Consider the following 13,808-nt stretch of genomic DNA (forward strand, 5'->3'; position numbering starts at 1 on the left):
CCAAAAACATTTATATTTCAGTTAATCCCTAATATCAGTTTTGTTAATATATTTATTTGATTATGTGGATTTATTTGTTTCATTGATAGGTCCTGGTAGCAGAGACTTGGAAGTTGTAAGAAATAGGAATTCTGTGCGTCCTTTAGTCAATCATAAAAGGTCATCAACACGTATGGTACCACGAAGAAATGCTCCAGCACCTCCTGCTTCTAATCCTGCTTTACAATTAGCACATGCCTTAGAGTCTAGAAAAATAGGTAATATTCATTTCATACATCCTTTTTAATTAAGTTTTATTATTTTAATAACAATTCTGAGTACCTGCTAGGTTTCTAATTTTAATATATAGTGACTAGTTTTTAAATTAAAATAAAATTGTGAAGTCTGATTTTATTTTAAAAAGTATTTATCTGTGCAGTTTTTAACTTCTAAAAAGTATTAGTTCTAGCACACCTTTTTTTTATTACTTTGTTTCTTTTTTAATTCCTTTCCATTTTAATTTCACATTGATTGCAGAAGAATAAATTGTTCTATTTATTCAGTTATTTCAGTTTATTATTGTGAAATTAGTTCAGTTTTCCTGAATGTGCTTTATCATTAGCATATATGTTTGCCATGCCTGAATTGTTTAAACCACTTTTATCAGTGAGTGAAATATTCTGATCTTAGACTTTTCATGTGATTGTTTATTTTTCCAATTTTCTTTAAATTAAAAAGTCATGCATCCAAAGTTTTGATTATTGGGAAAGTTTGCTGTTTATCCAAATTAGGTGTCGCTTTATGACTATGCCAGTTCTATCAAAATCTTGTTTTATATTATTGAATTTGTATTATATGGAACTTAATCTTGAAGTAGAAAAATAAATACTAAAAATCATCTTTTCTCTATTTAGCTTCATCTGTATCTAATTCTAAAAATATTCAAAGAAATAATGAAAAAATGCCAGTCTTATCTAAAGCAGTATTTGAGAAGAGATTGAGCCAAAAGAAGATTCATCCACAGAGCAATGGAAATGCATCTCAAGACTTTTTAAAAACACCTGAAGCTGGTGTGGCTGGGTTAGTAGCAAAATTTAAAAAATAAGTAAATAAAAAATAATTTTAGGAAAAATATAGGTAGAATCATTTTATTAATTGATTTTAAAAAAGTCATTATGTGATGTTTATATTTGAAATGTCTGTTTGATAACTTATGATTTAACCATTAGTATCTATCTTGTAGGGATTTTTAAAATATCAGAATGTGTATTAAAAGAATTATATGTACTATTAATTGTGCAACTGAAATACAAATTTAATTCTAAATCATTAAAATTTATATAAGTAAATTTATTAGTGCATAACTTTGTATAAGTGCTGTAACTGTTAAATCATACATACATAAAAAGTAGACCTAATCATATTCAGCTGGAGCTTATTCAGATCAGAGAAAGAATTGATATTCATTAATTCAAAGTAATGTTTAGATATTTTTATATAAGGAAAAAAGTTATTAAATCAGGCATATTGCATTTAAATATTTAAATTTTATAATCTGAAAAATAGAATGTTTCAGATTATAAAAATATAAGAGCATATAATGTATATTTGTGCATTTTTATTTAAATAAAAATCATAACTTTGTTTAATTATAAGGATTTTTGTTTGAACTGACCTTAAAATGTATAGTATTAATTTACATCTCTCTCTCTCTCTTTCTTTAATATAAAGGTTGCAAAGGTTAAACACTCGACAAATAAAGCCACCACCTGGAGGTGGCAGGCCAAAACCACCTGCTAAACCTAAACCTGCTCTACCTCAGTGCAAAGCTATCTTTGCTTATGATGCCCAAGACACTGACGAATTAACATTTGCTGTTGATGATATAATAACTGTGATTAAACAAGGTAAAAATTTATTTTGCAATGCACTGGTACATTTTCAGATTTTCATATGTATTTGAATATCAGATTACATCCTTCCAGCATATCTTTCTTTATTGATAAATTAACCCTTTACATATTTTTTAAAAAAAAATTTCTACCATAGTTGTAGCTATTTTATGCTTGGAACATGTTTAGATAAAAGAAATATTTAAACTTGGTACCATTTAAAAAAAACTTGTATAATATAGGCTATTTACAGTTTTTTATGGAGAAATTTTTTGCTACTTAAGAGCTTAGTAAAGGTAATTAAGAAAACTGTAAAACACTTTCTGAGCATTTTGAATATTATATATTATTCATAATGAATTATCTCTACATATAATAAAAGAAAGAGTCTGTCTGTGTGTGTGTGTGTGTCTTTTGTTCGCACTGCGCGTAAGCTAATAGACCCACGGCTACGAAATTTGGTACCGAGGTGCATCTAGACAAGAGCCAGTGCACCTCGAAGCGATTTTTTTCAAAATTCGAATTCGAATTTTTTTTATTTTATGTTTTGTGATGAAATCGCCTCATTTTGAGACATAATGGTCTATATGAAAGAGAGATTTTACTCTACACACACTCCATTTTCACGTCGTCGTGAAACGTAGGCACTTAGCTATTTTACGAACTTAAAATAAATTTCATGTTTCAATAAATCGATTAAATATGAATTTATTTAACAAAGGGAGCTTAACACCTTTTCAACTTGATTTTTATAAAAAAGTTTATTTTAAAAAATGTATAGTTTATTTTTCTTTGATTTTTGGACACGTTAAACTTTCATCCTTGCGACTGCTTTTACAAAAAGAATTTTGGGAAAATGATGATATTTTGTATTTTTAAAACTTTTTTTAAATGAAGCTTCCGAGTACATTTCTCACATCTCACATCTTTAAAAATGTTATTTTGGCAACAATTTTCCTGTCTTATTGTTGTTGGTAGATTTTTGATGAAATCGCATCATTTTGAATAGTTTCATTCTTTTAGAAATATGAGTTTGGCAACAAATTTTCATCGTATTTCTTATGTCATTGTTTTTAAGAGATTGGCATATTTCATTGTCATTTATATAATACATTTTTTTTTTTTTTTTTTTTTTTGATAAAGTTGTTCTGCAGAGTAAAAAATCTGCGCGGAATTTTATGTTTTTTGAGTTGCTTTCATGTTATGTTTTGTTTATTTCACTGTTTGTAAGATAGTGAAAAGTTTTGCATGATTTTTTTTCTTCAACGAAAAGTTGGTTAATTTTTTTTATTAGGATAATTAATATTTGTATTAAGAGATATAGCTTATTTCATTGTAAATTTTTTCTCTTGAAAATATAAGATAAAATATCATTAATTATACTTTGCTTTTCAGAATTTTTTTGTTTTTTGTATTCTTTTATGTTATTTATTGCTCATTTCACTGTTTTTAAGATATTGAAAAGTTTTGAGTGATTTTTTTAGGAAACAAAATTCTTAACCTCCTTTATTCCATTTGAGTTCTTAAGATTTTGCAAAGGGTAGTTGATTAATTTATTTATTGGGATAATTAATATTTGTATTAAGGGATATTGCTTATTTCATTGTAATTTTGTAATACGTGCTTTTTTTAATTAAGTTGTTCTGCAGAGTAAAATTCTACGCAGTTTTTAAATTTAATGTTTGGTGTTTCCTTCAGCCATTTTTCCGGTACATTTAAAAGCCAGACGAAGGCTGGCAGCGAAGCTGCTAGTATACTATATAATGTGTTATAATTGTAAATAGTATATTAAATAATGTGTTATAATTGTGAACAGTATATTATATAATGTGTTATAATTGTGAATAGTATATTATATAATGTGTTATATAATATATTTTATGATAAGTTATGTAATGTGTCATTTAATATATTGAAATTCTAGAAATTTTTATGGAATGTATATGTATGTCTGTTACGTAAAAATTAATTGTGCTGTTAGTAAATTTTAAAAAAAATGTCAACTGATACTTAAGTATTTATTTATTTTTCTCCTTTCTCATTTAACAGTATTTAAAATATAAGTACTTTTTGATTATATTCACCACCAATTTCAACATTAATTTTGTATGTGCTTGGTATATTTTCGCAAACACACTTGAAAATAGGCAGCTCCCCCCCATATGTGCATATACTAGTCACGTGTTTCAGTATATGTGAATTTACAAAATTCAGCCATCATTTTTCTAATTGGTTTTTTTTTTTTTTTTTTTTTTTTTTTTTTTTTGAGTGCATTTGTTTTTGTCATAATAAATCATACTGGGACTGTAGCCTTTGCTGGCTTATGAAAAAGAAGCATGTTGAATTTGTTAAAAAATATAGCATTTTCTCCAACCATAGAGAATTTGAAAGTTCATATTGTTGAAAGCTGTATTTCCTAAATGACTGCATTTTATAATAATGCAATGTCAAAAATTTCATGTAAATGTGTTAGAATACTGGTCATAAATTGCATTGAAGATAGCCATATCTCCTTACAACAACTGTTCACTTTGTGTATTGTTTGGCAAAGGAATATATGCAAATCAAATTCTGCAAAGAAGAATTAGGATTATCCTCAGACACAACTGTCGATTGGTGTAATTGCCTCTGACAACTATGGAAAAAAAATGAGGTACAAAAAAAAGCCCCATTGGATGCATTGTCAAAATAGACAAGAATCTCTTTATGAGGCATTAAAATAATGCTGGATGAATCCTTCCATAGAACTGAATTTTTAGAGGAATTTGCTATTTAACAGAGGAAAATATTTTGGTGACTGTTCTAGACAAAAATACAGTAATGTCAGATTTGTATTTTAGATATCAAACTAAAAACTACCAATCTTCTCGAGTAACTTGAAGGGGTATAGCAGTCATTTGTTAGATTTTGGAAATGATTTTTAGTCCTTTAAAAGACCTTAATTTTTATGAAAATTTGCAAGTAGTCCTTAATTTTTCTCATTCAGTATTTCCATTTCATTTCTGTGACTGCTATTTGGTGTAGGAATCAACATTTTGGATGAATATAGGAATTCAAACCATGCAAACTTAACAAAGCCATTGTAGATTGATATTGTAAAAAGGGAAAAACAGTCACTTGCAACTCTCTGAAACAAGTTTTAAAATCAATGACTGCTTTTTCACACTTCTTTCAAAATAGGTATTATCAACAAAGTACCATCTTATTTGCAACAAAAAAAGTTTCTTGAACTTCGACCTTAACCTAATGGCCACACCCCAACTTACTGTGATGAAAGCATGATCATCCAGGAGCTCATAGTTAAAACATTATAAAGCATGTGTTTCCTTTTACTGTTATCTGAAAATTCATCATGAGTAAAGACCAAAGATTGGTTAAGGCATTTGAAGAAAAGGGAGGATATTTGGAAAAAATAATCTGCTGGACCAACTAAAACAATCTAAATCTGGAGAGAGTTCATCTGTTTCTGTGCTGCTAGAAACAATGGAGACCATCTGAAACGGGAATTGCCAAGCAACTGTTTTTTATTATTATTATTATTATTATTATTATTGTTGTTGTTGTTATTAAGAGGGCTGTTTCAGAAATGCAGAGTTTGGGTGACGCCTGCTTCTAATTTCTTTTTTCCGTGGTGATAAATTGTGAAATGAAAATTAAATTATTGTTAACTATTGTTAAAAGGCCAAATATAAAATAAGACTTTTTACTAAAATTATTCATTACAATTATGAGTATTTCCTGTCCTTGTATCCAAAATTTAGAATATTTGAACACTTTTAGGGCTTTGTGGGCATCATGTTCCAAACCCTGACCTAGAGCATTCCTGTGGAGAAAAAAATGACCATTCAAATAAAAATAAATTAATAAAATAAAATGAAAAATTATCAAAGATGACTGTTGATACAATTTTTCTGTCATATTATAGCTTCTAAACAAATTTAAAGCATATCTGCCAATTTTGAAGAATTTTTCAGTTAAAACTGCACTAGTTACAAGTACCCAAAATTAATTTTTTTACAAACTTTGTATTTTTTTGTTAAGGCACTAAGATTTTTACTAGTTCAGCGACTTATCACCAGATTTGTATTTAAAGCACATATAGAAATTTGCATAACATTTAAATTCAGGCTCTTTATTCAGCAAAAAAGAACCTTTCCCCTTCTTGCTACAGTATAAATTGTTTTATTGTGCTTTTCCATGTTTGCCAGTTACTCAAGACATTGGCAATTTTAAGATCAATTTAGCTAAGAGAAAATTAGATTTCATGATTTGTGAATTTTATTACTATTATTTTAACAAGAATATTATTACAATGTCAAAAATAACAACAGCATATTAAAATTTTGTGTTTTAGGAGAATAGTATCAAATTATTTTTATTTCCATCTGCTGTGTTTAAAAATATCTTTAACTTTCATTTTCACAATATTCAAATATCTTAATTGTGAAATTTATACAAAATAATAAATGATATAAAACAGAATTTCTGAATTACTTTTTTGCTAAGGCAAAAGTGCTACTGTAATTGTGTAAAACTTAATTTCATCAATCTAATTTTTTATGATAATTGTTCTTCTTTTGTGAAGCCCGGTGGCGCAGCAGCACTACAGGTCTAGGGTTTAATCCCCAGGCTGGGCAAGGTTGACTCGGCGTTTCATCCCTTGAGTGGGTCGATAAAATGAGTACCAAGTTCACTTGGGACTAAACACTGGGGGAGGGGGTCTTGTGACAAGCTGACCACTTGTTCAGGACGTATGCTCACGCACCCCGGGGCCCATGGTCAAGAAAGCAGATTTCAGGGCTCTGCAGGCCTTGGCCCACTAGTGCTGTTGTGCCAGTGAGTTTAGTTCTTGCTTTGTAATTCTTTCAAAATATTTAGATATATGTTAGCTTTCTATGTAAAACTTTTTTTTTTTTTTTTTTTCTAAATTCCTCTTAAAAATCTTTTATTTTGGTTCATACTACATTGGCAAGTATTTTAATGATTAAAAATATAGAAACAATCCATAACTAGCCTATTTTGCAATATTAAAATGGATTTCTTGTAGGAAAAAAAAACAGTATAAAAATACTTTATTATTTTACAGTCTTCATTATTTAAACAGTGGTAAGAGTTCTCATGTTGGTGAACTGTGCCAAAGGAGCCACACTAGAGCTCTTCTGGTATCATGCAGATTATAAGTGACTCTAGTTAGGAGATCATCTGGACGTGATTCGCCAAGAATTTGAAATGTGGTTATTTTTTTATTGCAGTTTGTTAATAAGAAGGCTCATGGCATCGTTTAAGTAATGGAGGCTGTAAGAATAATGTAATGCCTTTTCTACCTTTGATAGTGAGCATGTTTCTCTCAATAAAGCTCTGTTTCCTTTATTTTTGCGAAAATTTTTCTATTCAGAAATATGGAAATTTTCAGAAATGATTTTATCCTTGTCATATGGGCAGGCTTTGCATTTTAATAAAGATGTTGAAGATTGGCAGTTTAAAATATTTATCTTTCAGAGCTGAATGTATATCATTTAAAAAATTATTTAAAAAAGTTTGTTAGAGTTATTCTTGATACTAAAATTACTAAAGAAGTAAGATTAGAAATTTCTTCTGCATATTCTAGATTCAAGCACTTTTTTAGTACAACTAAATTTTTAATTAAATCTAAGGATTTAAACATGAAGGAAAAACATTATTTAGGAAAAAATTGATTACATAAAGAAAAGTTAATTTTTTCCTTCAAGTAGATATTGATGAGAATATTTACAAATTAGCAGATAGTTTAGGAGATGGTCCAGAAACTCGTAAGAACATTGATTCATTTATGGGGATGAATGGACTGAGAAAAGAAAATAAATAAGTGAAAATATCCAGAATGGCATAAGTATTTTGTTGCATTAAAGATGTTTTGTATCTTTTAATGTACTGTTCTTGTAATATCTTTTTAAAACCTACGTAATAAATTATGAATGTAACTGTCTCTTACTTTAAATTACAGAAGTTCCTTTGATTGTGATTTCAGTAGTGATGTTTTTTACAAATAATTTTAAATATTAAAAAAATTAATAGTGACCATATGAATCTTGTTTAAGATTTTCGGACTGCACTGGCTGGAAAATTACAGGAACATGTAATTTGAATGATTTGGCAACTAAGAATATGAAACTTGCTCAAGACTTATTCTGTGATACCAGAATTGCCTATTTCTCTAGAAAAATTAATTTATAAAATAACATAGAAAATGTGATATGAAGTGAGGTAGGAAAAAGTTGGTGTTAAAACTTTTGAGATAAAAACTAATAAAATCTATGATTACTCTTGATCGAAATGCAAACATTACAATGATTTTCTACGCTGTGCATTAGATTGTCCATGAGTTTCTGCTGTCACAAAGTTTATTCATGATGAACAATGTCTTGAAACTCTAGGAGAATGCTAGGTGCGGAAGGGTGAAGTGAAGCAACTCGGCATCCTAGTGTATTTCATACAGGTTCTGTTAGATTTAAATCTGGAGAAAATATGGTACATTCCATCTGCTGGATTCCTTTGCTCTCTAAAAGACTGGTCTGTAGTGCAGTGTGATAGATATGACCAAAAAGCAGGAGGAAGTTGCCAGCAGTTGTACCTGTAACTTGACATAAGGATCAAGAACCTCGTATTTCAGCATTTGTAGTTGCAGTGGTAAAAATGTGTAGGCTAGTCTGACCATTCAGAATGATGCCTGGCCATACCATCATTCCACCACCTTTGTACTGATGCCTTTATAGACTCATTAGGTTTACTGATGCAGAAGATGTAAAATATGTTCAGTGCCCTTTTTGGGATTCAAACTTCAGACTTCTTGATTACTAGCAGGGCATACTATCCAATTACACCTCAAAGGCATGCAGGAGAGACGTCAAAAATATAACTTTCACAGTTTCACTTTATTCGAGGTTCAGACTTGGTGCGGGAAGGTGCAGTTGCCCCTTGCTACCTATTTTTTTTACTTCGCTAATTTTTCGCATTTTAGTCTATGTGTTATATGTTTGATCAGATAACCTGGCTCAGTAAAGTAGGCAACCAGTGTAACTCTGATTCGAAATCTGGTTACGACTACATGCAATGACCACATGTTTCCGAGACTCCTTTGCCAATGCTTTATTTTTCTTTTTTCCCACTTTCTAGTAATTTCGTTCTTCTGATGAGGAGGGACCTTTAGCTGCTTTCGAAATCAGTTGAGTGTTTTAATGTATGTACGCTAAATGCAAGATTGTTATTGTGATTATTTCACAGTTGTTTTCGGGCTTATTGCATATAATTTGCTATCTCCAAGTTGTAACATATCAGGAATAACTCTCCAAACAAAAATGAGAATTATCTGTAAACAGATCTCGGTTCCAGTGTTTGATACTCTAATCACAGTCACCTTTTGCACCACTAAAACCGAGTGCATTTATTGGGACATAATCATAATTTCCTTGCATATATCCCTCTTTTATTCAACCTGTCACTTTTCGTTTATCTCGATAGTTGAGTTCCTGTAGCTCCAGCGAACTCAACTCCTTTGTACTCTGGGTTGACGTCGTTTCTCCATTTGTTTTAGAAATCATTGCCAAATAACAGTTCTAACCAGTCTGTTATGACACAATTTTTACCTTGATCTTTGTCTGCGTTCGTGACTAGTGTCTAAACAATTTTCAGATTCTTGATATTATGCTTTTGGCTACTATTCTGCTCTTCACAGTCCATCAGATGCCTTCTCAACAACTTAGTCTACCTTTTACATATGAAAATTTTACCCAGCTACTCATATAATTTTTGAAATTAGGATCTGAAGCACTTACTCCCTTGCACTTCCTCCCACACGTGTCAAAAAAAATGGGCACAAAAATTTTGCATATTTCAGTGTAGTGAGGTGAATCATAACTTTGATCGTAAACTCCCAACCTTTCAATGGACTTAATGTAACAGAATTAATATAAGTTATTTTTTATAGTCGTTCCTGAAATTTTTTCCAGCTGTGTGTTATAAGTGTAAAATGTGTTATATATTCTTATGAGAACAAATAATTATGAATTTTAAATATTTTCTCTTTCTAGACCCATCAGGATGGTGGTTAGGGAAGCTGAAAGGAAAAGAAGGATTGTTTCCATCAAATTACGTCCAAACTATATGAACGTACCCAACCTGTTCTTCAGAATAAGCACAAGAATTTTAATTGGTCACTGTTAACCAATGAATGAGTATTTACAGGGTGTACTGGAGAAAAAAAGAAAAAAAAAAGAAGAAGAAGTTATATATCTAATCATACATTTTCATAATTTTAGTGTGAAATGGAAATGCTTTAGAGAATTAATTTGCATATATCTTAAAAGTGTATGGAAACACATATATGAATTGTTAAATTGTAGCTGTTTCATCCCATCTTTTTCTAAATGTCAGAGGCAAAACTATAAATCAAAAACTAGATATTATCAAAGTTATTAATATCCTGGAACTTTTCTCGAACTTTCAAATCTAGAAATAAGGTAACTTTTTTGTTGTTGTTGTTGTTTAGAGTTCATGAAAATCTACAGATTTTGATTTTTGAATAATATGCAAGATATTGTATGTGTCTCATATAAAAATGTTCCTATTTTTGGGGGGTGCTGTAAAAGATTGCTAGATAGAAGAAGCCGTTATCTGTGATACTTACTACATCTTACAGAAAGTGTATGAATATTTTTGAGGAAACTTCTTTTGTTTGTAAATAGTTTGTGTTTTGACTAATGTGAAAATATGAGTGATGAAATTCTAGCATTTTTGTTAACTATAAAACCATATTTGCTTATACCTAAATACTCTATTAACAAGGTCACTGTTAGCCAATGAATGTGACTTATGTATACTAAATGTAGTTTGAGAGTGTACATTTTTTAATCATGTAAGAAAGCATTTAGCAATTTTTTTAATATTAAAGCACGGAAATTATTATATATAAATAATGTTTTGTGCCCTATACTCTTAAACAAATTGTTATATGTTTTATAAAATTGTATAATGTATTTCATTTTTGTACAAATTCGCTGCTAGTCTGTAGAATAAAATGTATTTTTAAAATATGTTTCTAATTCCTTCCTCTATTCGTATTTTCACCTATTATTTTAATTGCAGTTGATTTTAAAGGTTCTTAAATAAAATTCCATATATAAATTATAATAGTTTCGCTCTCTGAAGTATTGTGCTTATTATGACTGTTGATTTTGAAAAGTTGTAAACTAGTGAAACAGCACTTTATTATAGCTATGAACAGCGAAGCAAAATTTTAAAGAAAATCTTAATTTTCTTATGATTCCAAGTCAAAGGGCAAGTTAACATCTTAACATTTTGCTTCCGGATGAATTCAGAAATGAATTGCACTTAATACGTATTTAGATCTTACTTATCAAATAAAAATTTGGACTCTTGATCATAAATCTCACCAGCTTTTAGTTAAAAATATTAAGCAATGCTTAATATTTATGTTAACTGTATTTTCTTAGATATCAGTGTATTAGTCTGCATATGAAGAGAAATGAATGATATTGTAATTATAAAATTATTTAGTCATTAATATAGAGAAAGCCTTTTTTGGGGCTTCTGGTTTGATATAGTAGTAAGGAAATCACATTATTGCCCAACTAATGAATTTATATTCAGGTAAAATGCCTGCGGAAAAGGCATTCTGAGAAAAATAGGTTTATGTTTATATCATATGTGGAAAAATTCCGTAACCAGTCTGTTCAGTAGAAAATTGAATTTATAGTAAAATTTCTAGTTTTATTGTATAAGCCAGTGAAAGGTTTCTTGATATGATTTTATTAATTTGACCAGTATTGATATATATATGCACCACTGTATCCACAAAATTCCTTATGCAGCCTTTATTTTCATAATCATTGTTCATGTGGTTCTAATTACAAAATTGTTTTAAATTGTGTATATATTCATGCTATATCATTTTTAAATTTAAAAAAAAAATTGTAAATTTGTAAAAATTATGCATTCTAACTTATGGTCTCATCTGTCTCTGTCTTTACGTTTAATGAAAGTTTATATTTATTGTAAAAAATAAAACACAAAAAGTTAGATTCCCACAAAACAAGAATTTATCCATACATTTAAAGTTTTATATTCAGGTATTGTACACAAATTGAAGAGCAAAATGCTTGCAGCTGTATATAACTAAAAAGGAAGTATTAATTTAAAAAGAAATTTGTGTATGTTAATAGATTGAGAAGCACTGCTATGTAGAAAATATTGATCTTTTTCCATTTTTTTTAAAGAAATTTTGTTCATAGAATCTTACATTAATGTTTTTTCTAGAGAACAGTAGCAAGCTTCATAAATTAATAATGAAAACTATTTCTAGTACAATGAATTTTTGAATAATTTTAAAGTAGTAATTAATTATAATTCTAAAGTAATAAAATTGCATGAGAATATTAATAATGTATTTTTAGCTGTTGAAATTACTTGTGTGAAAATTTTTTCATGAAGTATGTTAACAGAATTAAAGATTGTTACAAACCAGCAAATCATAAAAGAATATCATTGAAGAACATTAAAGAGGGAAAAGATAATCTGAAATTATTCTAATTCTCTTTTAACCAACCCTCAAGATGTGCATCAAAAATCCTATATTTCGAAGTTAAATATCTCAGTTAGTTTTCATCATATAGCAGTGAACCCCCCCCCCCTTTTTTTTTTCTTTTTAGATTGAGTATGAACTGTCAGTAAATGTAACTGGGAGGGGCCAATTAATAGTTTAATATATTTTTAGAAAACTTTTTTTAATTTAAAAAATCTAAAATTTGGGTATTTTCATCATGTAAAACTTATTAATAATTAGAATTCTGTATCTATAATCAACATCTGGAAATTAAAGGCCACAAGGACTTTTCAAGACATAGTATGCATGTGTGTGTGTGTATATATATGTATATTATATAAATAATGGGCGACCTCAAAATTAACTATTCTAGATTTGGTGCTCTTCCCCCTAAATTCATTTGTTCTCTTAAATTCGAGATCTTCCATGTTATATAACATTGCTTGAAAAAGGTAACTAAAGTTAACCAATCATAGCTTGTCTCTACAATTGCATCTACTTCGGTATAAATACCTCTCGCGAGTTAATTACGTCATTCTTTTCCTAGCTCCTGCCATGCTGTCAACTCTATGCTACTTTGCCTGTCTTTCTCTTATTCTAAACTGACATTGTAACCCCATTAATCTGTGTATATAAGAAAATATTGTAATTGCTTATGATCTAGAAGTATATTGTCTATGAAGTGTTATTCTAATGTGCTTAGAAATAAAGATGGTAATTAGCTGAACTTGGTTTGATATCAGCATCTTCCCATCTTGCCACGCTGCCATCACGACTATGCATTAAATCATCACACACATATATATACAGTACAAAGTCTGTAATCCGGACGTCCATTATCCTGAATGATCTATAATCTGGACATCAAATGCACAAATTATTTTTTTTTTGTATGCTATTACGCATGCTCATAATGCGTTTACACATGTGCATTTAATGTGCGCATGCGTCGTTTCTGATAGTAAAGAAAGTTACAGGAACAAAACATTTATTGAAAACGAAAAAATTTTTATTGACAAGTTAGTCGTTATTCTTGACACAATTACAGGACTTGAACAGTGTCCTGTAATTGCTGTGTCGAGAACAGGAACTTTGTAACTGAACAAGAAATTATGTCTGTTTGTAGAATTGAAGAGAAAGTATTAGCACAGAAAGCGAAGCAACTTAAACAACTTACATTGAAAGAAATGTTTAATAAAGTAAACAAATAAATATTTATTAAGTGGTCTTGACGAGTCCAGACTACGGACTTTATACTGTATACAGTAGTAATTGTTAATACTAAACCAACATATGATTTATACATAATGCTTTGACACATAACTTACATAAGCTCTCAG

The 13,808-nt window shown here is 29.3% G+C and overlaps 1 protein-coding gene across 5 annotated transcripts in view; it reads left to right on the forward strand.

Moving 5' to 3' along the window:
- LOC118200183 (unconventional myosin-Ie-like) overlaps positions 1–13,195 on the forward strand; it is a 297,322-nt gene extending 284,127 nt beyond the window's left edge. For all 5 annotated transcript variants that reach the window (XM_085822569.1, XM_085822568.1, XM_085822570.1 and 2 more), the window contains 4 exons: positions 90–257; positions 894–1,059; positions 1,711–1,886; positions 9,938–13,195. In XM_085822569.1, coding sequence (XP_085678695.1) covers positions 90–257; positions 894–1,059; positions 1,711–1,886; positions 9,938–10,014 — 587 coding nt within the window. In that variant the 3' untranslated portion in view covers positions 10,015–13,195. The remainder of the gene's footprint in view (positions 1–89; positions 258–893; positions 1,060–1,710; positions 1,887–9,937) is intronic.
- The last annotated feature ends 613 nt before the right edge of the window (positions 13,196–13,808 follow it).

Source organism: Stegodyphus dumicola, chromosome 8 (assembly GCF_044657685.1).
Source record: "Stegodyphus dumicola isolate Sdum_Otavi_A_Nest chromosome 8, ASM4465768v1".
Lineage (NCBI taxonomy): Eukaryota > Metazoa > Arthropoda > Arachnida > Araneae > Eresidae > Stegodyphus > Stegodyphus dumicola.